Source organism: Vigna unguiculata, chromosome 4 (genome assembly GCF_037176805.1).
Source record: "Vigna unguiculata cultivar grain cowpea cultivar isolate G323 ecotype 2 chromosome 4, ASM3717680v1, whole genome shotgun sequence".
Taxonomy (NCBI): Eukaryota; Viridiplantae; Streptophyta; class Magnoliopsida; order Fabales; family Fabaceae; genus Vigna; species Vigna unguiculata.
In genome coordinates, this window is record NC_140795.1 from 33,521,404 (window position 1) to 33,545,623 (window position 24,220).

The 24,220-nt window shown below is 33.9% G+C and overlaps 3 protein-coding genes across 4 annotated transcripts; 2 read left to right on the top strand and 1 right to left on the bottom strand.

Moving 5' to 3' along the window:
- The first annotated feature begins 404 nt into the window (after positions 1 to 404).
- LOC114181227 (uncharacterized) lies at positions 405 to 1,658 on the top strand. Its single transcript, XM_028067622.2, has one exon. The coding sequence runs from the start codon at positions 712 to 714 to the stop codon at positions 1,372 to 1,374; it is 663 nt and encodes a 220-aa protein (XP_027923423.1). The 5' UTR covers positions 405 to 711; the 3' UTR covers positions 1,375 to 1,658.
- A 13,756-nt stretch (positions 1,659 to 15,414) lies between these two features.
- LOC114182166 (P-loop containing nucleoside triphosphate hydrolases superfamily protein) lies at positions 15,415 to 17,945 on the top strand. 2 transcript variants are annotated; one of them, XM_028068959.2, is made up of 3 exons: positions 15,416 to 15,717; positions 16,068 to 16,121; positions 16,195 to 17,945. In XM_028068959.2, the coding sequence occupies exon 3, from the start codon at positions 16,280 to 16,282 to the stop codon at positions 17,603 to 17,605; it is 1,326 nt and encodes a 441-aa protein (XP_027924760.2). In that variant the 5' UTR covers positions 15,416 to 15,717; positions 16,068 to 16,121; positions 16,195 to 16,279; the 3' UTR covers positions 17,606 to 17,945. The 2 variants fall into 2 exon arrangements, with proteins under 2 accessions (XP_027924759.2, XP_027924760.2); XM_028068958.2 differs by having other exon boundaries at positions 15,415 to 15,717; positions 16,068 to 17,945.
- A 1,012-nt stretch (positions 17,946 to 18,957) lies between these two features.
- On the bottom strand, positions 18,958 to 22,523 carry LOC114182167 (uncharacterized). Its single transcript, XM_028068960.2, has 2 exons — positions 21,935 to 22,523; positions 18,958 to 19,488 (listed from the first exon to the last, which is right to left on the bottom strand). The coding sequence occupies exons 1-2, from the start codon at positions 22,366 to 22,368 to the stop codon at positions 19,233 to 19,235; spliced, it is 690 nt and encodes a 229-aa protein (XP_027924761.1). The 5' UTR covers positions 22,369 to 22,523; the 3' UTR covers positions 18,958 to 19,232.
- Positions 22,524 to 24,220: the final 1,697 nt, after the last annotated feature.

Here is a 24,220-nt window from a genome sequence, read left to right on the forward strand (position 1 = left end):
TTATTTATTTAAAAAAATAAAAGTAAAAATTTTTTGGTAACCCTTCACAACAATTATGTATTTTATACTTTTTCTAACAAACCATTTTATACTATACGTATATTTTTACTTATTCTCCATTAAAAATAACTATAAAAGAAGATATTTGAGAGAATACAAAAACCCTCACTTTAAAAACACCAAAAGAGAATTCCCACTCTCCAACGAACCTACCCCACTGGTCATTCTAGGCTCTTTTACCACTAAAGTTCTATTGTTTGGTACAACACCCACAAAAATTTTGTATCTTCATGCACACTGAACCAACCATTATTCACCAAACACCTATCACACAAGGCCACGTCTCCCACAACGTTATATTCTATTATTCTTCCAACAACTTTCCCTTCAACGAGAAATTTCTCGTTTCACCCTTTTTCTTCTCATTTCTTAATCACCACTCTTTCTTTTACCTCGTTTCACTCAGACAAATCCAGTTGTCGCTGCCGAGATCCACCCCCTGACACTATAAACACAACACAAGTACCTTCCTTGTACTCGGTCGTGTCCAAAACACTTCTTTTGATTGTTCAATCAAACTGTATCTAACACAGTAGAGCTTCTTTACGTTTTGTAACTCACCACAAGTTTTTTCATTGTCACCAACACCCTTGTAAATCAAGTTCGAAAAATCCCATATTTTTGCTGGATTTTTGTTTGTGACTTGTACAGATGAAAAACAGAGCTTCTGTGATTCTGAAGTTGATAGCTGCAGTGAGGGCAATGGCCAAGTCAAAAGCTTTGGCTCTGAAGTCCAGGACGAACGCCATGAAGGCTCGGTTGGTTATATTCTCGCTTGTGATGAACAAGAGGTATGTGATGAGCACCATTTCTGATAAGTTCCAATCTCTTCTGGGGCATCATCATCATCATTCACGTGTTAAAGAAGTTCAAGATGTTGTTGATAGTGTTGAGAACAAATGCACTGTGGTGGTCGATGACAGTGCACACATAAGTGAGGTTGTGTCCGATGTTGTTCCTGGTGAGACCATTGTGGTGGTGGAGGACAAGAATGATTATGATTATGATGATGGTGAATGTGAGTGTTACAATGACGATGACGATGATGAATATGAAGATGAAGATGATGATGATGGGAACAAGTACCCGGATCTTACGCACACAATGTTTGAGTCAGAGGATTTGGATATTGGAGGATCTGTGATTGACATGGTGAAGAGTTCAAAGGAAGAAGCAGGGCAAGAGTTCAAGATGGAGGACGAAATTGACCACATGGCTGAGATTTTTATCAGGAAATTCCGCAGGCAAATCTTGCTGCAGAAACAAGATTCTCTTAACAGGAACCATGAGATGCATAAGGTGCTTGAAAGTTGAAACTTGTGTTCAAATTTTTTTGTATGTGGTAGGGGATGAAACCTCATCATCTCTCCCTTTATTAATGTTTTAAAGAAAATGGGAGAGATTTTTACTCATAATGCTTTGTCTTTATTACAAGAACAAGAAGTGGTTATGTTCAAGAAGAATAAAATAGAAGATGTAGGGGTTGGAAGTGCTTATTTTACTTTTACTTGTTATTTATGCTTAATGAGCTTTTTTCCATTGAAGCATTTAGTAAGCACTTCTCAAGCAGTTTATTTTATTTTAATTGGGAAACTAGTCTGAAACTAGTGCATCACGGGCTGTATTTTGTTTTTGTGTTTTATATTAATATATTACATTAAAAGATATTTGATTTATATTTTGAACCAGAGGGAAAGAGATAATAAATATTTTTAACAGAGATAAAAGTAACTTAAATGTTGAGTAAATATATTTGTAGTTATTGTTTGTTAGTTGCACTGACATATTTTGTTTATAAATGACGGTGTAATTGTATGACGTATAATTGTATTGACAATAAAATTTAAATATTTTTATTTAGTAAAATTAATTTTGTAATAATATTTCATATTAATTGTGCAAAATTAAACTTGTAACCAATAGTTTCTTTTTTTAATTTTTAAAATTAGTTTTCTTGTGACGGACTATAGGGACAATTCCCATGTGAAACTCAACACTAATGAGATCTTAGTCTAATTTACATAAAAGATTAATATCACTTTCGATCCAAAATGTTAAAATAATGAGTTTATGGATCTTCTAAGGTGTTCAACTTTCTCATTTTTATCCAATGTGGGACTTAGATTCACACTTGGATTCCTAACAATCTCCCCTTCAATCTACCTTATAAGGTGTTCAACTTTCTTATTTCTACCCAATGTGAAACTTAAACTCACACTTGAATTTCCAACACTTTGTATAAATATATTGTATCGTATTATAATAAACTTTATATTTTTATCATGATTGAAATAAGGATTCAATTTACATAACTATATAAAAATTAGTATTTTTAATAATGATTTATAGAAAGGATTGTACACCATTGTAGATTGTTGGAACAATTTGACACTATTATTTACAATGATTTTTAAGTTTTTGGTATAATTACGGTGTAATAAATTATATGGGGGTGCAAAAAGCAAATGTAATATTGGAGTGTAGGGTGGATGATGAGTCATTATTTTTCTTTCATCTTGATGGATGTTTGATACTTAATTGTTTATTTTTAGTGCATTTTCATCAATTGGGCTTCATTGGGCCATTATTCAAAATTTTGATTAATTTGACATTAATTGGTCTAATTTTCATTCTTAATTATTTTTGGGAATTTTGTGAAGCAAATTTTGGAGCTTGGATGCTAATCATAAGGTGAAGAGAGAATTGCCACGTTATTTCCACATATTGCCACGTCATTTCCACATATTGCATCATCTGTGCCATGTCAATTAGTCTGTCCACGTCATTGGATCAGTAGTTTCAGCCTATAGTGGTATTTTTGTAATTTTGCACCCTATAATAGCACTTTTGTAAATATGTGAATATATGGTGATATGACAACAAAATTTAGGTCTCCTTTGGACGAGCAGCGCCCTTCTTCTTCCTCATGCTCCATTTTCACGTTTCTTAGCTTTGGAGGTGTCTTCTTCATTTTTGACGTTTTAACACTCATTATTCATGTTTTTATGCATTATTAACAACACCAATTGTTGGGTTTGCGTTTTCTGCAAATTTGGTAGCTTGGGCATTTAATTGTGTGGTTTGTAGTGACTTGGAACAACACCCATGTATGGGATTTTCAGTTTTTATATTACATAATCCATTTTCGTTCCATTGAAGCTTTAGAAATCTTGTTTGCTCTTGAACTTATATTTCAATATGACCCAACTTAGGGTTTGATGTTCTATTTTGGTTTTTTACGTTTTTGAATCTTCTCCCATGAGGTGTTTGCATTTTTGAAGTGTTTAATTGCTCCATTTTCATGGCTTGTTAAATTCATATATTGACTCCTTGATGAAAAATGCAATGAAGCATTGAGGTTGTGTTGGTTCTGAAATTTTTTCCCTCTCTTTATCTTGAATTCGTGGAGTGTATGTGGTTATGTTTATGCTTAATTTACAAATGGTTAAAATACCTTTTTGATCCCAATTTTCGTCGAGTTTTGTCAAATCAATCCTAATTTTTATTTTTGTGTAGGCTCTAATTTTCGTCAATTTTGTCCAATTTGGTCTTTTTTTGCTAACACCGTTTAAATAATTAACGTCCATGAACGGTGACTGCCATGTGTCATTTTGTGGTTTTTGAATTTTTTTTGAATTTTTTTAGTTTTTTTTTATTTTTTTAAATGTTCACATGTCACCCCAACAACGTACCATGCGTCAGAGTCAATGTTTTATATTCGTTATTTTTGTTCAATTTAGTCTCAATTTATGTTAACATGAACCAATTTTTTCCCTGTCCAAATTGAAAACAAATTTAATTTCTATATTAAAGTTCATATTTTTTATTAAATATTTTATATAATATATTAAAATTCACATCAACTTTTATATAAAAATTAAATTTAGTCTCATCTTTAACATGGACAAAATTGGTCAATTTAAACAAAATTGGGATTAAATTGAACAAAAATAATAAATATAGGTACCAAAGTGAATATAAAACATTTACTCTGACATGTGACATGTTGCTGTGTTGACACGTGTACATTTAAAAAAAATTAAATAAAAAAACACGAAGTGACACATGACAATTATTGTTAATGATTTAAATGGTGCTAACAAAAAAGGATCAAATGAACAAAATTGACGAAAATTGGGACATATTTGAGCACAAAAATAAAATTAGGACTGATTTGACAAAACTTGACGAAAATTGGGACCAAAAAAGTATTTTAACCTTTATAGATTAAGTGCATATGTTTAGGTTGGGTTATATTCATGCTTAATGTATGTACTTTGGCTCTCACGAATTCATGGATATATTATGCATTGCTTAATTACGTATTGATACTGGTTTGTAACTTTTGCTTAGTGGGTTATTCTCTAGTGGATTGAGAGTAGGTAGATGTGTTAATTTGGTGGCCTATGATAAGTGGAACTATATTTGAATCAAGAAAGTCAATACGTTTTAATCATTGTTTCATTTCATTTAATTTGTTGTTAGCATTTTGTCAGTACTTGAATATGCCAACCCCTTATTGAATCTAGAAAGCTTTGATTGAAAACAATGGTCATTAGGAGACGAACTTGGGTTAACTCCTAAGTAATATATTTTGTTGTTTATTTTGGTTGGGTACGACCTCGATCAGCGGACTATTCCGTTGAAGACCTATAAATATGTGCTAAGTAATTGTTAGGTTGGTTTTAATAAAGTGTGTGCATGCATTGAGGTATTTTGGACAACGAAAGTGATTGGATGACTCCTAAATTCATACAACTTTTTTACTATTTTACATTGCATCGTCCATGGTAGAGACATTTCAATTTTTATTTTCTTTACTCAAAATCCATAGTGGCGAAATAGGGGTTTTAACACCGCTAGTTTGAAAATCGCGAGTGTTATAAGTTTAGGTTTCATATCTTTCCCATTATTTTCACTGATCTTCATTTGTGAACCCAAAATGGAAAGGTAGTCATTCGGTGTGCCTTTCTCCCTTCTCTTCGTTCATCATTTCGTTCCAGTTGTGTCGTCTTGGTAAGTGTAATCGAAAGGCGTTTTGAGGTTTTTTGCAACATCCCGTCAAGATATTACGAATTTTAATAAAATAAAGAAAAGTAAACAAATACACTGCATTTAATAATACCTTATTTCCCAAAAATGCGGGAAATTAAAATCTTTTATTAACGTACAATAAAATAACTGATTCATAGCGTATGAAACTAAACGTAATAACAAAGCCTCTCATCAGAGTTACAAAATATTTCAAAACAAAATAATATAAAACTCCCATGCTTTTTCCCCACTTTGCGGCTAAGCCTCACCAGCTCCACCTACAACATCATCTGCTCACGTGTACCGCGTACACGATCATCGCCAAACACAAGCACATAGGGTGAGCTAAAAGATAAAGCATAAATGTACACCAAACACACACACACACACACACACACACACATATATATATATATATATATATATATATATATATATATATATATACAATAATAAAATACATCAATAACATAAACTCTTCTTTTATCTCGCATGGCCACAATCATATCTTATATCATTCTATTTCCAAAGAACCTCCTCCTTTTCTATCACATGGCCACAACCATGTATATCAATGCACCTCGCAAAACACTCGTTCCCTTCCTTCCACTTGGCCACAACCATGTATATCAGTGTACATCAAGGAGACTCGTTCCAGCTCTTCCACATGGCCATAACCATGCTAGCAGTGTTCTACATCTTCTATGAAGTATCTCAAGGCGTCTTGCTGCCACACTTATCGACCACAACCGATAGAGCACGTGCGGGGACCATGCTACGGATCACACACCGTAACGCCAGGTGGAGTTCCCAAATACGAACATAGTCCGTAACGTCCCAGGACTACCAAACTCGTCAGCAAATCGCTGAGGAGGGCAATCCATCTGGATCCATCCGTACTGGCCACAACCAGCACACTCACATCGACAACACTCGCCAACCCGAGCCACAACTCAAGAGTTCCTCGTGTTCATCCGCTATCCCGAGCCACAACTCAAGGGAAGTCATTCCACGTGCTTAACCCCTATCCTGAGCCACAACTCAAAGATACGTTCCAGGCCACAACCCATGGAACACCAGCAAGCCTACCATCGAGATATCCTTAGAAGCCTTGTATACCATGCTTTACAAATTCCATCTCATACCATTAATACAACAATAACACATGCCTTGAATGCATAATGGCACCCTCGCTCGCTTAGGCTAAACGCCTTTGTTTAACTAGTTCAGCCTATCTCGCTTAAGCTAGACCCACTAGCTTAGGCGAGCCTCCAACACCTTTGCAGCCTACAAAGTCTCGCTTAAGCGAGGTCCTTCTTGCTTGGGCGAGACCCTCACTCACCAAGGATTAAAATGCCTCGTCTAGGCGACGAGTTCAACAAAACCACAAACCTTCCCTCGAGATCTCGCTTAGGCGAGAGGCTTTCGCCGAGACGCACTTCCGCTCAAAACAACAATCAATCCCGCTTGCGCGAGATGTTCAATCAAACCACACAAAAACACCCACGAATCCCGCTTTCGCCGAAGCAGAGCAAGCAAAAAGAGTTAAATCTGGCTCACCAAGGTTCGAACCCATGACCATAATAATGCCAAGTCAAAGCTAAACCACCATGCCAATTCACATACTTTTACAATCATGTTATCACCCAACATGACCATGTATAATATTAAAATTAATAATAAATCAAACAACACATAATTGGCATACATAGGACTCGAACCCAAGTCCTTTCACATAATCAAAGTACTCTTAACCACTTGAGCTAGTACTTTTCCACATCATATCCACCAGAATTTAATGTCATAATTACACTACTTACCTGCATTTATCAATCAATTATTTATTTAATTAATTAAATTCTGCAGATCTTACATTTTTAATGTTTTGGATTTCCTTGCTCTGTCATTGTTACTGATGTCATGTGTTATGATTCTTCAGTAATGTAGGTGTGGTTGTTTTGGCGGCTTTTGTTATTATTATCGTTCGTGGTGTGGGTGTTTTCGTGCTTCAATTTTCTTTATGGGTGGAATTTCTCCGTACTAGGTGGGTGATGAGAAATTCCTGAAATCTTAGGTTTAGGGTTTAGGTTTGATTTTTTTTTTTGTGTCTTGGTTCACAATTGTGTGAACTTGGAACTTGGGAGAAATTTGTGCTCTATGAAATTTTGCCTTGTTATTGTAGTTTTTCGGTACATCATATGTAATTATCATTTCTTGTCACAAGTTGATATATTACTTTGCACTTATTGTTTTCATAATGGAACATTTGTCATTGGTCATTCATGTCTAGATTTTCTAGGGGTAAATTTAACAAGGGATTATGGTAAACTAGTTGACGATAATTGGACTGATCAAGAAATTTTACTACTTCTTAAAGCAATGGAGATTTACAATGAGAATTATAACGAAATTTTTGAGCATGTTGGTACCAAGTCAGAGGCACAATGTATTCTTCGTTTTCTTTGTCTGTCATCTAATGAAATCGATAAAGATGGTAATTGTAGCACAATAAGGTCATTATCCATAGAGATTTGGTAACTAAATCAATAATCTATAAATTACTTCAAGTTTGGCAATGAAATAGTAGCAAAGGTTTGATTTAATAGCTTAAAAGCATATTGAAATTAAAATTGAGAGAAGTGATGTTGATTAAAGACATTGGGATTGAACTTGGTTTCTTTCACTCAACTACACTACCCTTAATTATCTATAAATTATGTTCTTTATCTTAGTGTTTCTGAAAGTATGCTTATTTCTAATTCTAACCTCATGTTTGAGCATTAGAACCTAAGGGTGTCAGACGCAAGATGTCCCCATCCAAGTAGAGGAACCCTTGTATGAAAAACAAGACTTTTTAAACCAACTAAAGTTGATATCCATGTTTGGTATATACCAAGCATTAGGAAATTTAATTGAATCTAAACACTAGACCAGATGTCTCTACATCTAGTGCTGATGAGGTATGATGATTGGCCAACTCACCAAAGTAATAAAAGCAAATCAAATAACCAACAAGTAAAACAAGAACATAATAAATATATAACCAAGTGTAGTACAAAGAATTTAGAAGTTACATCCAATCCCAAGTAAAAAATAATGTTAGAACTAACTGTCAACTCAAGATCCATTGAGTGCCTACCTGCAATATACTTTTTGTACAACAACAATTGTTATTTGTGTAACATGGTGGATGAACCATAAATCATCGTTTAATTAGGTGGACCATGAATCTGTATATCAACCATAAACGTATTGGGTTTGGTTAATCACTAGGTTTAAGTCTTATTATAGAAGAAGTAAACGATAATATGTTAGAACTAATTGTCAACTCATGATCTATAAGTCTCTACTCGTGATGCACTTTTTGTACAACAATAAGTGTGGCTTGGGTAACATGGTGCAATAGAATTTGAACTAAATGAACAACTTAACATACGATGTTGGGATTGTTATACACCTTTATGTGAACCATGTGCAAAGTAGTGGTCATCCTCTTAGATGATCCTTTTAATGGAAGCATGTGAGAAGGTAGATATTTGTGTGTGATAAAGTAGTGTCTGTGACTATGTTTTTGTGTTTTGTTTCATTCAATGACTAAATAAAATATTGTGTGCAAAATGTGTAAGGGAGGTAGCCACTTAGTGAAAAAGTGATTGTACAATATGAAATATCTAATAAATGAATGGATGGTAGTAATTTTTAGCCATAATTTTGTCCTCCACTTTAGTTTCAAAAGCTTTGGACCACACTTTTACATGTGTTATTTTTTAGTTTAAGCCACATTTATTAAACTAGTGTTTTATGCGAAATAAATTCTTTTACTTTTCTATTGATTGTTTATACATGACTTTAAAAGGCAAAACTTGTTATATATCTTCAAATAACAACATTACACAACTATAATTGAATCCACACAATGATCATAAATAATTCAAACATATAATTCAAAGTAAGAATTCAAGCTACATGATCAAAATAGTTGTGTTGAAGTCATAAGTAAGATGAACTTATCAAAGTTAAAGCTACAAAGTTAAGAAACAACACACGTAGAATTTTCTTTACTACACAAGAATAATTTAATTATTTTGAAATATTGTTTTCATTGTCTTAATGGTCCTTACTCTTGATACTCTTCATTGTCTTCATAGTCTTGAAGCTACAAAATATACAAAAATATAGTGTCAAATTTTTTCATATTATACATTTTGATAAAAGTTAATTAAGTATAATCGAATAAAAAAAGGTATTAATGTAAATTAGGTAAATTCAATTCATCATTGCCTATGTTTTCTTCACTACCTACCTAATAAGGACATTTCTTCAAATGAAAATGAAATGTGAATATTTTTTTTGTAAAACAACTTACATTGTAGAGATTTTTGTGTGATTAAAGATATTGACACAAGAATACTTATTATAAGGTATATTAGATTATTAACCTTTTAAGTATGGTAAAAGTATTAATACTATTATTATTATCTTTTAAAATAAAACTAATTAAAATATTGGCTATAAAATTTAAAATATTTTGAACAATTTATAGCAATGTTAAACCTTCAATAATTGTTAAATAATAACAAAATATGATATATTTTGTAATTGTTTTTAACGGTTAAAATATAATAAAATAAAAGTAAATTTTGTAGTAGTTTTTAACTGTTAATAAATACTTTTTTTTTCTATCCACAATATCTACAACTATATTTTTTTGTCATAGTGTTTTTATCATGTGGAATTCTAACGGGATTTGAAGTGTAATGTCCCATTTAATATAGAATAAATTCACCTGTATAACCATTAGAATTATCCAGAATGTACTGGAAGAGAAAGTTAAGGCACACCACGATGGCATTAACAAAACAAAAAGTAATAGTTTGACAGTTGATCAAAAGCTCGCTCCTAAAGCAAGATATTACATAGGCAACCGTGCCTACAGATATTACTTGAGGGAAAGAGATCCAACTCAAGCCTGGCTACACTACAGAATTTCCATCACCCTTGTGACCACTAGAGGTTTCCACATCTGCTCACATCAATAATTGCAAAAAGGAAAAACCACACACAAGAAGACAACACAAACAAGAAAGGGTAAGCTAGAGTAAAAAGGTTTTATCATACTACTAAGCATGCAACTTATAAGCCAAGACCACATAAATCAACCAAGCCTGTGATAGCAATCAAGCAAGACTCTAAGACTCAATTATCCGAATACATATAATCAGTCAAATTCACTAGATGCTGCACTTGTGGTGGCCTCTACTGCTCTACAGAGTCATTGCCAATGGGTTTCACCCTACCAGCACAAGGTTAGCCTTCAAACATCTAAGGTCGTTATTCTGCCAAAGACTAGGGTCTCCTGCTACTCTCACCACTTGAGTCAGTACACTCTACGTTAGACTAACTGACTCCTTAGAGCTCCAGGATGCAATCCTTACTTGAATCCTTACTTAATTATATATTGAGGCACCACCATGAAACTTACTAACAGGTTCGTGGAATTATGTCCATTACTTGAGGCACCACCATGAGCTCTCATCAAGAGGGTCATGAAATTACGTCCATTACATAAGGCACCACAATGAGCTCTCACTAAGAGAGTCATGGAATTACGTCCATTACATGAGGCACCACCATGAGCTCTCACCAAGAGGGTCATGGAATTACGTCTATCACATGAGGCACCACCATGAGATCTCACCAAGAGATTCATGGAATTACGTCCTAACCATACCATAGCCATGTCTCACCAACCAATCATAGATTTATCATGCATACCAATCTCATGCCAATATTTAACCAACCATCCAACCATGTTTCATACGCATAATCATATCAAGCTCATTAATTCTAGTCCCAATAAATCATATAGAGCATGCATGGCATCATACTTGAAACTATTTAAATCACATATCATCCAATCATGTGAAATACCCACGAATACAATCAACTATGTCAATCTCGCTCAGGCTAAAGAGCTTTCGCTCAGGCGATAGGAACCCCTCGCTCAAGCTACTAGCTCTCGCTTGCGAGACTGCAAACAGAGGGCACGTCGAGGTCTCGCTCAAGCTAGCCCATCTCGCTCAGGTGAGACTACTCTCACTCAAGCAAATGGCTTTCGCTTAGGCGAGCCCTCGAAACTGAGAGGGAGTGAGTTACAGCTGCTCTCGCTCAAGCGAGAGCTCCTCGCTTAAGCGAGAGCTTTTCGTTTTGAGTGACCACTCCGTTCGCCTGGGCGAGTTCAACAGAACTCATTGCTCTCATGCATTCAAAACCAAAAAAGTTTATCTCAAGCACCTATAGTTAATTCTCACAGAGGTACAAACATCATTCAATCATTTTAAACATAAGACAGAGGCAAATGCAGGCAATATACTAAAAAACGTGAAAAACTCTAGTTTCCCTTACCTGAACAGAGGCTAGTAGACAACGGTAAACACCAAACAGTGAGCACCATGTAACATTCAGACCGGATATTATGCATTTAAATAATAAAACAAAGAAAATAATAATTAACTTCATTCAATGAAACAACATTTCCCAAAAACACGAGAAATTTAAAACTTTTATTACACCAGTACTTGTCTAAAATCTATGATTATAAACTTCCATTATAATTATAAAAGCCTCATAATGCGAAGATTACAATTTATTCAAAACATAGTAAATTATCAAGTCATCAATCTCTGATAAATTCTCCCCAAGACTAGCCCTGCTTCGGCTCTATGCCTCACCAGATCCACCTGCAACATCATCTGCTCACATGTACCGCGTACACGATCATTGTCAAACACAAGCAGATAGGGTGAGCTAACATAATAAACACACACACACACACACACATATATATATATATATATATATATATATATATATATATATATATTATTCATATAAACATAACAAAACACATCAAAAGAATCCCCTCCTTTAACCCCACATGGCCACAACCATGTTCGATAATAAATTCACATAAAAGGAATTTTATCCTTCGGTTTCACATGACCACAACCATGGTTTGATATCCAACTACCACATGAATCTCATTCTTTCCTTCCACATGGCCACAACCATGTTGACCGTGCTCTACATCTTCTTGTGAGTACCTCAAGATGTCTTGCTGCCACACCTATCAGTTACAACCGATAGAGCACGTGCGGGAAACCATGCTACGGATCACACACCATAATGCCAGGTGGAGTTCCCAATACGAACATAGTCTGTAACGTCCCAAGACTACCAAACTCATTAGCTATGTATTGAGGAGGGTAATCTATCTGGATCCATCCGTACTGGTCACAACCAGCACACTCACACCGGCAACACTCGCCAACTCAAGCCACAACTCAAGAGGTCCTCGTGTTCATCCGCTATCCCGAGCCACAACTTAAAGGACGTCATTCCGAGCCACAACTCAGAGAATGCCACGTGCTTAACCCCTATCCTGAGCCACAAATCAAGGGATACGTTTTGAGCCACAACTCAAGGAACACTAGCAAGCCCACCTTTGAGATATCTTAGAAGCCTTATAGACCACACATTACAATTCAAACACTAACCAAACCAATATAGCATAATCGATTGCCTTGAAACACACAATTCCTTCATCCTTCACTTAAGCTTGAAGCCTTCGCCTAAGCACCCAAGCCTACCTCGCTTAAGCTAGGTTACCTCGCCTGAGCGAGCACCTCGCACAAAACAACCTCGAACTCTCGCTTGGACGAGCCTTACTCGCTTGGGCAAGACCACATTTCGCCCATAAAACCAAACTCCCGCCTAGGCAGCGAGTTAAGCCAAATGTAAAATCATCCTCGAATTCTCGCTTAAGCGAGGGACTCTCGCCTGAGCGAGACACTCCTTCGCCCAAAACAGGGCTTCACGCCTGGGCGAGATACCCAAGCACCACCTCCAAACACTCACGGGTTCTCGCTTAGGCTAGGCACACTCGCCTAAGCGAGATGACCTGTCGCCCAAGGCCAGAATCCTCCGCCTGAGCGAGACGCTCGAGCCGAAACAATGTTCGAGTCTCTGTTAATCTCGTCAAGGCTTTTACACTGTTTACGCACGCACGCACCGGCAAACATGCCCAATTCACACACCAATTCATACCAATCATTTGTAAACAATGCACAAACATATGAACACAATGTATACCACATATAGTCCCCCAAAATCTAAGTTGGAACCCCAAATAACATATCCAGTGCATGAACCCATCACATTCATATAATTAGGTAAGAATTTCGATTAATATCACCAAGACACCCAAACCCATGATTAACATCATATATGGCACTACTTTCATGGCCCAAACTCATCAAAATCATATGCATATACAACAATACGAAAATCTGGGTTCAGCTCCCCTAACTTGGATGCCTTTGCATAGAAAAAATGCAGATTTTTTAGAATCCCTCCTTGATCGCTAGACAACCTAACACCTCCCCTTTAATCAGCTCTCAATTGTTGCAATCCTCCTAACTCCCTCTCAATTTTCGCACACTTCACAGAGCTCTCAGGAAACAGCCTCTCAAAACCCTTTTCCTCTCTCAAATTTTGCCTTTTAAAGGGCTTTAATGCTAGGTTAATGTGCTAAAACGAAAATAAGCTTAAATGATGGTTTTAATTGCAATTCAAGGGCCGCTATTTAGTTTTTTTTCAGCCCCTCTTGGTTGCCCCCTTTTAGGGTTTTCTCTACCCTTTCATATTTAGGCCACAACTAATTTTTAGCAAAAAGAGAGCTAACTTTGAGTTTTCCAAGATTCGAACCCATACCATGCCAATTGTTAATTCAATGCATAACCATTCAACCAATTCATATTTTATGATAATTCACATAATTCTATACTTATGTTATCACTCAACATGATCATGCATATTATTAAAATTAATAATAAATCAAACAACACAAACATACATAGGAACCCAAGCCCTCTCACATAAACAAAGTACACTCAACCATTTGAGCTAGTACTTTTTCACATCGCATCAATCAATATTTAATGTCATAAAGGCTCTCACTACCTGCATTTATTAATTAATTAATTATTTAATTAATTAATTTTCACAGGTCTTACACACCACTGCTCCGGGAACAACTTTGTGAGCTGAAAACACTAACACCAGAACCAAAACGAGGTTACTACGATGAACCTAGTTGGAAACACGAAAGTAAAGCTAGAGAAGAGAAGATATGGGTTGAAGACCAACTTACGTGAAATAGAAATGGAATTTAACTAGCTTGATGAAGAACAGGGCCAAACCCTAACAGAGCTCTGAAAAGGGAGAAGAGTAAAAAGAGGTTGTCTTGCGAAATGAGGGCAAAATGAGAGGGATTAGGGCTGTAAAAGGGTTTTGGGGCACCCTATGGGTTGGCCTTAGGCCCAACAGATAAGGCCAGACCCTTACACATTAAGAACAGAAAAAGTGGGTCTTACATGAAGAGTCACAAATTTCATATGTAATGATTTTTAACCGTTAAAACTTGTAATTTTAATCTCACAAATATCCATTTTTTTAGTGTAAATGCTATCAAAATTATTTCTAATATATTTCTTATAATTTAAAAAACATATAGAATTTAAAATATTAGAAATGTTTTTTATATTTGAAAAAAAAATAATTTAGGAGTAATATTTAAAAATGATACAAATATAATTAATGATAATAAAGTTTTAAAATTATGTTAATATAAATTCAATAAAAATACTTAAAATATTAAAGATTATAATTAATTATTCTTAATATTTAATTTAATTGTGAAACTAATAATAATTATTATTTTAAAATTTTGCAAAGACAAACAATAATAAAAAAAATTGACTGATAATTAATGTTAATATAAAATTAATTTGTATTGAAAATATTTATATTAAATTTGATTTATAACTTAAATTATTAATAAACTGTGTCTTTCTCTAATTGAGGATTCTTCCTTTATTTTTAACGAAAAAGAATATACTTCTAACTTAAATAAACCTTAGAAACTCTAATATCTTAATCCTAAGAGATAAAATAAAATGTTCTATTAAATCCAATAACACACATTGTTAAAGTGCTATTAAATCTCAATTATTCAATAACATATCAACTAATCAAATACGTTTAAAGGACTTAATTTTCATGATTGAAAATGAGACGAAAAATGCATTTTTATTTTGTTATGTGATGAGTTTGTTCTAATATACAAGAGATTAATGGTAAACCTAAGGTCTTTTCGAACATGGTGGGAATCAAGAATGAAAAGTAAAATTTAGACAAAATTAAAATCACAAAAAGATAATTTATAATGAGCAAATATAATAAAATTTAAAGATTTTCTTTTCTATTTACGTAAAAAAAAAAATCCGTTTCTTGTTCCTTCTGCTCTGATCCTCCCCTCGCCGCCGCACACCACCATTTTACTGTTCCTGAAATATTCGTAATTCAAGTTCAGTTTTAGTTCTACTTTTCACATTTTTAGAAATTGAAGCATTGCACGCAGTTGCAGGGAGCACTGAATCTATTTCTCATAACCCTAATGTTGGTTAACCAAAACCTCTTCTTCTGCATCCTTTTCCACCATGACTGATTCTCACGTAAATCACAACGACCCATCTGTCGCTACCGATTATGATGCACCAGAGGGTAATGCCTACTATTTTAGTTTCCTTAATTTTGATCTTCATGTTTTAGTTTCTGCACCCTCTTTCTCATCCATCAACGTTCAGTTACCAATTTGAAGGTTTTTTCACTATTTAGGGATATATTAACTTTTGGTTTACTTTAGAGATCATTTAGTAAAAAAGGTAATCCTTCAGGGATGAAATTTAGGGTTTATTCTTATATTGAATAAGCATTGTGATTTAATTTTTGTATCAATTTCTCTGTATTACTTTTGATGCCTTGATCTGCCCTGTGATGTCTTCTAGACATGTGTTTTGGGAATTCAGAAAATATCAACCCAATTGAGTTCATTTTTGTGTTTGTGAATTTAGATGCTGGGGAAGATGTGAAGCTGAGGTCTAGGGACCAAAGACTGGCTCTGCAAGGTGAGCCAAAGTGTGTTATATGTGGCCGCTACGGTGAATACATATGTGATGAAACTGATGATGATGTTTGCAGTTTGGAATGCAAACAAGCAGTGCTTGGAAGAATTGCGAAAGCATTGGCTCCTTATGGAAATCTTCTGCCACCTAAAAAGATTCCTATGGTTGATGAATGTTTTTATGTTAGTGATGCTGATAACAAATCAGGGGCAGAATCTATGGCTAGTGACCTTAGAACGAAACTTGACATTCATGTGAAGGGTGATGTAGAGGCACCGGTTTTGTCATTCTCTGCCTGTAACCTCCCTGATAAGCTACTCCACAATATAGAAGCAGCAGGGTATGACATGCCTACACCTGTCCAGATGCAAGCAATCCCTGCTGCTTTGACGGGCAAAAACATGCTTGTTTTGGCCAATACTGGATCTGGGAAATCTGCTTCGTTTCTTATTCCTATAGTTTCTCGCTGCGTGATTCATCGCCGGCAATATGTTTCAGATAAGAAGAAGCCTTTGGCTATGGTGTTAACACCCACCAGAGAGCTCTGTATACAGGTTGAAGAGCATGCTAAGATGCTTGGCAAGGGATTGCCTTTCAAAACAGCACTTGTGGTTGGTGGTGAGGCCATGGCTGGACAACTCTATCGCATTCAACAAGGGGTGGAATTGATTGTAGGAACCCCAGGAAGACTTGTTGATCTTCTAAGTAAGCATGAGATTGAGTTAGATGATGTGATGACTTTTGTTGTGGATGAGGTGGACTGTATGCTGCAAAGGGGTTTTAGAGATCAGGTCATGCAGATATACAGTGCTCTGTCACAACCCCAGGTCTTGATGTATTCTGCAACAATGTCTAATGATTTAGAGAAGATGATTAACACTTTGGCGAAAGGTACAGTGGTTATCTCTGTTGGAGAACCTAATAGTGCAAATAAGGCTGTGAAGCAGGTAGCTATTTGGGTTGAGTCAAAGCAAAAGAAGCAGAAGTTGTTTGACATTTTGACAAGTGTGAAGCATTTTAAGCCACCTGTTGTAGTATATGTAGGATCCAGACTTGGAGCAGATCTTCTGGCTAATGCTATTACAGTTGCCACAGGAATTAAAGCAGTTTCAATTCATGGGGAGAAGTCTATGAAGGAAAGGAGAGAAATAATGCAGTCCTTTTTCATGGGTGAGGTCCCAGTGGTTGTGGCTACTGGAGTTTTAGGCAGAGGGGTAGATCTGCTGGGTGTAAGACAGGTTATTGTATTTGACATGCCTAATTCCATTAAGGAATATGTACATCAGATTGGAAGAGCATCTAGAATGGGAGAGGAAGGTGAAGGTATAGTTTTTGTGAATGAGGAAAATAAGAATGTTTTTGCTGACTTAATTGATGTTCTGAAATCTGGTGGAGCAGCTGTGCCTCGGGAGCTTGCCAATTCACGGTACGCCACAGGGTTTTTCTATGGTGGGAAGGCTTCGAAAAAGAGAAAGAACACAGGATAAAGTTTCTTATTGCAGTTTTCTATCTTCATGTTGTCAACATAGAAAACTGCAATAGAAAATACATGTATATGTTATATTTTTGATGAAATGTTTTTCATCAGACATTCAAATAAGCAGAATTTGTGACACAACTAGAGACGTTGTTATGCTTTTGGGATTGTTAGATTAGAAAGTCTCATATCTGTTTTAACCTATAATAAGCAAACACATAAAGGTTAGGATTGGAGAAAGGGATGAGATCTAACTGCTTCTGATTATATTGTCTTTCTGTTGTTGAAATGTTGAGAAGAAAAAAAGGGGTAAAAAGAGTATCCAATGGAGATTCGGTCCAAATTTTTTATGCTTGGAACCCAATTTAGCGATTATGGAGAGAATAGCATCTTTATCTAATCTTGTGCTTTGAAGTGGCTTCTGCAATGTATGTCATGTTTTTGGCTTATCCATTGTCTTTGTCTAAAAATAATATTTGATTTACATACTTTAACAATTATACTTAATTACAATGACCAAAGCCTCAATTATTATTTAGTATTGTCTTTGTTTCCATGTAACATTCTCATTAATGGAAATTACTACGACAGTCTCTTTTCCACAATTTCTTTGCACTCCCTCAAATTTAAAAATGACCATTTTCGAAATGGCCACTTAAAAAAAGTGAAGCATTAATCAAGCAATGTTAACAGAAAAATTTTGATAAATCATAAAATTATTTGTCAATTTTACTATCCAGTACTTGACTTCTTTTAAAATGCAATATTAACTAGAAAAATCACTTGTTAAAATTATATTAATTGCACATGTAAAAATCAAATAGAGTTACAAAAATTTCCAGCCTTGATATTCTATCCCTTATTATTCTCAAAACTACTCCTTACACTTCAGAAGCATCTGGCTGTGGTCCTACTTCCACAGATATGTTTAGACACCACTCAAATAACCAGAAGATTTTTTTTCTCCATTAATTAAGGGAAATAGCCTTTAAGATACTTGTGAAAGGGCAAGCAATAGATAATGCAATCAAAATCATTCTTAAACAGAATATGTAAATAATTAAATGAAGAAACCCGGACAGCAACACCATAGCACTTAAAAATTTAAATTCATGTAACAGAAGAAACTACGTGACAACTAGCAGAATTGGTCCTTTCATGTTGTTGAAACAGTATGGTCATATGCTAGAGAGAGACCAACTTTTATTAAATATAATTAGTGAGACCAACTTCATATATACAAATCAACAACTCTACGCAGGATTAAGTGAGTTAGGCATGATATGATCTCCAGAATCAAAATTTTAGGATTGAGATTCCCAATCCATGCAAAACCTTCAAAAGCATATACAAATTTCTTACTTGAAGAACAAGCAAAAATTATGTTATTTTATGAGAAGAAGAAACAACAGTTGAATATTCTATGATGCTGCTCATCGAATAGGACTAAATGATAAACAAGGCCAGAAAATTTTACAAACATACTTGTGTAGAATCCTGGATTTTTTTGGCACTAAATGCTTCAGCTTTTAAACATAATCCTATGTTTAAGAATCGAGAATATTCATTCTATACACAGAAAAATCTTTAGGAATGTGATATTATATTTTCTATAATCTGCAGATTAGTTTAGTTTTTTATTCAGTCTCAACTTTGAGAGCAGTTTCCTTCAATGCAAGCTTTCTTTTCTTTTGAATTTGGTGGACAAATTCAGAAACCACTAGATGAAACTTCACTGTAGGCTTACGATTATTAGGGATAGCATTCCCTAACCCAGCCCTTCTTAACGCACGAGCTAAACACCTTTCACCAAATTGAAGATGAGTTGGGCATGCAGCAGGAACCACCGATTTCAATACTGGTTTATTACAAAATGAAGGCCCTGCTGGCAAACTGAAAAAAAGCCAAGAACTCCGTGAGAAATGTTGTCTGCTCCAGATATTGCAAATGAAAAATATGTAAGAAATCTCGTGTGTGGCAAATATATATGGTCTAATAATTAAATGAAGTGAGATGACCCTAATAACTTTTACTTATTTAGTGAAGGAAGTGATATATATCCAAACAAAATGAAGCCACGTCTGCGTCTGCCTGATAAAGTATGTCTCTAGATTTCAAATCAAGTATAGAAATCTAAAAAGAGGAAAGAGAAATAAAAGTTTATATTCCACATAGCAATTTCTACAAGTTTAAGGCATCAATCTTCCCCAATGGATAATGGTTAGTATTTCTACACTTCCTTATTGATGAGAACTATGAATTCTGAAGATTCTCACCCTAGATTATTTTATAATAGTTAGTATTTCTACACGTCCTTATTGATGAGAACTATGAATTCTGAAGATTCTTAGCCTAGATTATTCAAACATAAAGGTTTACATCACAAGGAAAGAGACAGAAAGATTGATTTACCAATTGTAGGTACGAGGACCAGTATTCATTACAGAGCTCGCATTCAATAGCTTAATCCAGCAAAATAGGCTAAGAAATCTAAAATTTTACAAGAAAGATCTTCCATATCGAACCTAAAATTGGCATAGTGCAACATGATTTATATAGGTCCAGTGAGTACTGAAATTATCACTATTTAGCAAGCTACTATGACATGCAAATAGCAAGAAATCACAAAGGTCTACATATATGTTGGAAGTTCTGCAAATCGCATTCCTGTAAGTAATGTAACATACCAATTCCTAAAAGAGATGCTGACTGGTAAAGTGCAATATGCTGAATACTATCAAGAATTTGAATCAAACTCCTCTTTCAGACAAAATATGTCAGGTCTGAACCTTTGAACTTAGAAATGGGTTCATTTTTGCAAGAGGAGTTTAACTTTCATTTGACACCATGAGTCACAAGGTTGGATACTTTCTCTCATAAATAAGATTTTGAGTGACAAAATTATTGAAGCATTACAGATTTGTAAACAGGTTGAACTAGTAAGTAATGTGTTAGATTACTGTTTTCAATTTTCGGAATCCACAACTTCTATTGCATATTTTGTGGATTCACTTTTTTTGCTCTTTTAGCTTATAAACTCGAGAAATGTTTGAGGTAGCCCATAAATGAATTAATGTCATAGATAAAAGATTAAGAGGGACACTCTAAAGTGCAGAGGCTGAAACACAAATTAATGGTTGTTATTTCTCTTAAAAAATCAATTAGAAAATATATTTACCAAAACTAAACAGAAGTATAGAAACACTGATTATTTTTTTACTGTACAACTTGCGACAAAATGTTTTGGATCTAGAATGTTATGCAACTACCCACCCAACCCCCCACTTCTAAGGGTGTATTTGGATTTCAATTGGAACACCCAAACCAACTTTTAGTTTTCATTGAACATTGTACAAACATGTTTCACTTCTTTTTTTCAAATAGAGTTAAAAGCAAAATTTACCTTTCAACTTCAATTGACTAACTTAATTTCCTAACTAAAATCCAAACACAAAAGGGCATGTTTGTTTTCAGTTTAAACAGTCCAAACTCCAATTGAACTCCACTAAACATGAAACAAGCTTTTAATTCAATTGAGGTTTGGGGTCTTCTAATTGGAAAAAACAAAATCCCTAAGTGTATGCTTGTTTTAGGTAAAACACACATTCCAAAGCTCCATTCAAGTGAAACCTTCTCTCATGAAGGATTTATCTTCGAGGCAGCGGAATGATGTTTCAAACACACCATAAGGATATGTTTGCTTTTACATTCAGAATGCAAACAAGACACATACTTCACTGTGTGATTGTTTCAGCAAATTCTAACTTTCCAATTCTCCTAGAACCCAATCCTCCTCTCACATTGGATTGGCATTCAACATGACCGAAGCCAAATCAAACACAGTCTCACTTTGGGTGCTTCAAAAGTTGTGTAACCAATGAACCAAACACACTAAGCCAACCTAGTGGATACTGAAGCTAAAATAGCCAACGGTAAACTGAAGCACAGCAAAGTAATCAATTTTCCACAGCCAAACAACTAACTTAGGGAAACAAAATTCATTGAAAAAATTAGACAATAAAACGACAACCTCTCTTCTTCTTCCACTAACCTCACAGGCCCTAGAACCACACTATTCATGTAATCCATCAAACTAAGCTATACATACTCAATCATTAAATTAGTTTCAAACACGAGTTCTGTAAATTAAATTAGCATACAAAAAAGGTTCCAAAACGAAATAGCATTCCAAATAAAAAAAAAGGACATTAAAGTGTATTTTTATTATATATTTAATTTTAATTTCACTTTTCACATTATTTTCCAATTTCAATTCAATATCCAAAGATATAGTTTCAATTTGAAATAATAAAAAATCACAGTAGAAAAAAGAACTCACTTCTTCGCAACAGCTTTGCATCCCTGATATAGCTTCTGTTTGGAATCGGACAGTATATGAGCGTGACAGTATATCGTCATAGCCATGGCCTTAGTCTTGCAGCCGCTGAAACGACACCGCACGATATCGTCGCCGCCACCGACGCCAGTGACGACGCCGTTTGGATTGTTATTGTCACCCTCGTTGTTGTGATCCTCCTTGAAAGGGCTCTTCCCATAGGTCCAACTGTAGTTTCTGTACTTGGACCTCAGTTCCTCCATTAGGGCCCAATAGTGGGTCCGGTAGCACCGCGTCAGCTGCCTCACTCGCCGGAGCCGCCGCTGGAGAACCTCCTTCCGAGTCAGAAACCGCGACTTCGCCAGCGCCGCGTCCTCGTCAGCACCGTTGACAGTCACCGGACGCGGCGGAGATGAGGTGGAACCCAACTCGACCATGGATGCTGATTCAGTCGCCAACTCTCACAAGGGATACAAGTGACACCGGTTTCTCGCTGGAAATTGAAGAGTTCGTTAAGTTTTTTTTTTGTATGGTTTGATTTTGAATGTTGAGAGAAGAAACAAACAACTTTTAACTTAGAACTTAGTCCCTGCCAGAGCCAGCTATCAATGCATTAAATTGTTTTTTGAAACAAATGTAAAATTATTCAGAACGTTTTTTAACTCCATTATAGATGCACTTGTTTTTTACAAAGACAGTAAGACATTCATTAATGTTCTTGGAGATAATTTTAACTATTTTGCAATCAAGATAATAATTTAATTAAAATATTTGTTATAATATATATATATATATATATATATATATATATATATTGTTATTTAATTATATTTTGAAATGAAACTTATAACTTCTTTTATATTTCTTTTAAATTTGTAATTAATGTAATTATAATTTATTTTGATAGATAATAAATTATGCAGCAGTTAAGTAAGTTACACTTTGATTATTTATTATATCCGATATTATATTTTATAAGATTAATTCAATTCTATATTTGGTATTAATTTTCTAAATTTAGTTAATTTTTAATACATTGTAGATAGTGAACGGATGTGAACAATAAATGTCACGTGTTATCCCATCATTTTTTTAATTTTTTAAATTTTTTCTTAATTTTAAAAATGTCCATGTTAAGTCTGAGGTGACATTATTTTAATTTTACACCAATTATAATTATGAACAAAAAATATTTAATAAAAATATCAGTATATCATTTATATAAAAAGTAAATTTGGTTTTAGTTAAGAAAAAAATAAAATTGCTCAATTTTTAAAAATATTTGGGACTAAATTAAACAAAAATTAACGAATATAACTAGTACTATCACATGACATTGCATGACACATGAATTCTTTTTTTAAATTAAGAAAAAATTAAAAAAAAATAACAACAAAAAACCACGTTAGTACTGTATGTAGCATTCATTGTTCACATTAATTATTTAAATATTGTTAGCAAAAATAATTAAATTGAACAAAATTAAAGAAAATTAGAACCAAATTGAAAAAAAAAATTGAATTAAATTAAAAAATAAACTCAACAAAAATAGAGATAAAATATGTATTTAAGCTTTTTTTAACTTTCTTTTCAAACTATTTTCATTACCCAATTATAATAAAAATAATTTCAATTATATTTTAATCCCTTAAATTAAATTTCTTTTTATTTTAGGTTCTTTAAATTTAAATTTACTTTTATTTCTGAATTTCGAAAATTACTTTACTTTGTACTTTTCATAAATATAATATGTAGCTAATTTTAACAATCAGATTAACTATTAATTTATATGTTAAAATGTTTTTTAAGGTACGATTTGAATTATCTAATAAAATGAATTATGTTTTTTGCAATAATCACACAATTTAAATTATTATCACTTCTATTTTATAACCCTTAAATTCATTGAAGAATGAAAATAAAAGTATATTAAAATAAATAGAAAGATTATAAAGATATCTTTTAGTCATTTTTTAGATAGATATTTTTATTTTAAACATTCATAATTTATAACATATTTTTCAAATTGGTAAACAAATATCATTTATTCTCAATTAAGATCTAGAAATTTATTTATTTTAAAAAAAATCTTTAATAAGATCTCTACTATTTGAAGTTCTATAAAAAGGTAAACTCAATTAGAAAACCTTTGTCAAGATTATCTTTTATGAAGCAAATGTTTATTGTTAAATTGTTATTGAAACACAACTTGAGCAAGGTTATTTTTTGAAATGAAATATATATATATATATTATGGTTATTTAATTCTGTTTTGAAATGAAAGTTATA

Bases quoted from the DNA above. Each gene is read 5' to 3' on its own strand.
- LOC114181227 (XM_028067622.2), top strand. From the start codon at position 712: ATGAAAAACAGAGCTTCTGTGATTCTGAAGTTGATAGCTGCAGTGAGG.
- LOC114182166 (XM_028068958.2), top strand. From the start codon at position 15,654: ATGACTGATTCTCACGTAAATCACAACGACCCATCTGTCGCTACCGAT. The intron at 15,718-16,067 runs GTAATGCCTACT...TTGTGAATTTAG, and splicing joins CGATTATGATGCACCAGAGG to ATGCTGGGGAAGATGTGAAG.
- LOC114182167 (XM_028068960.2), bottom strand. From the start codon at position 22,368: ATGGTCGAGTTGGGTTCCACCTCATCTCCGCCGCGTCCGGTGACTGTC. The intron at 19,489-21,934 runs GTGAGTTCTTTT...GCTTTTTTTCAG, and splicing joins TGCAAAGCTGTTGCGAAGAA to TTTGCCAGCAGGGCCTTCAT.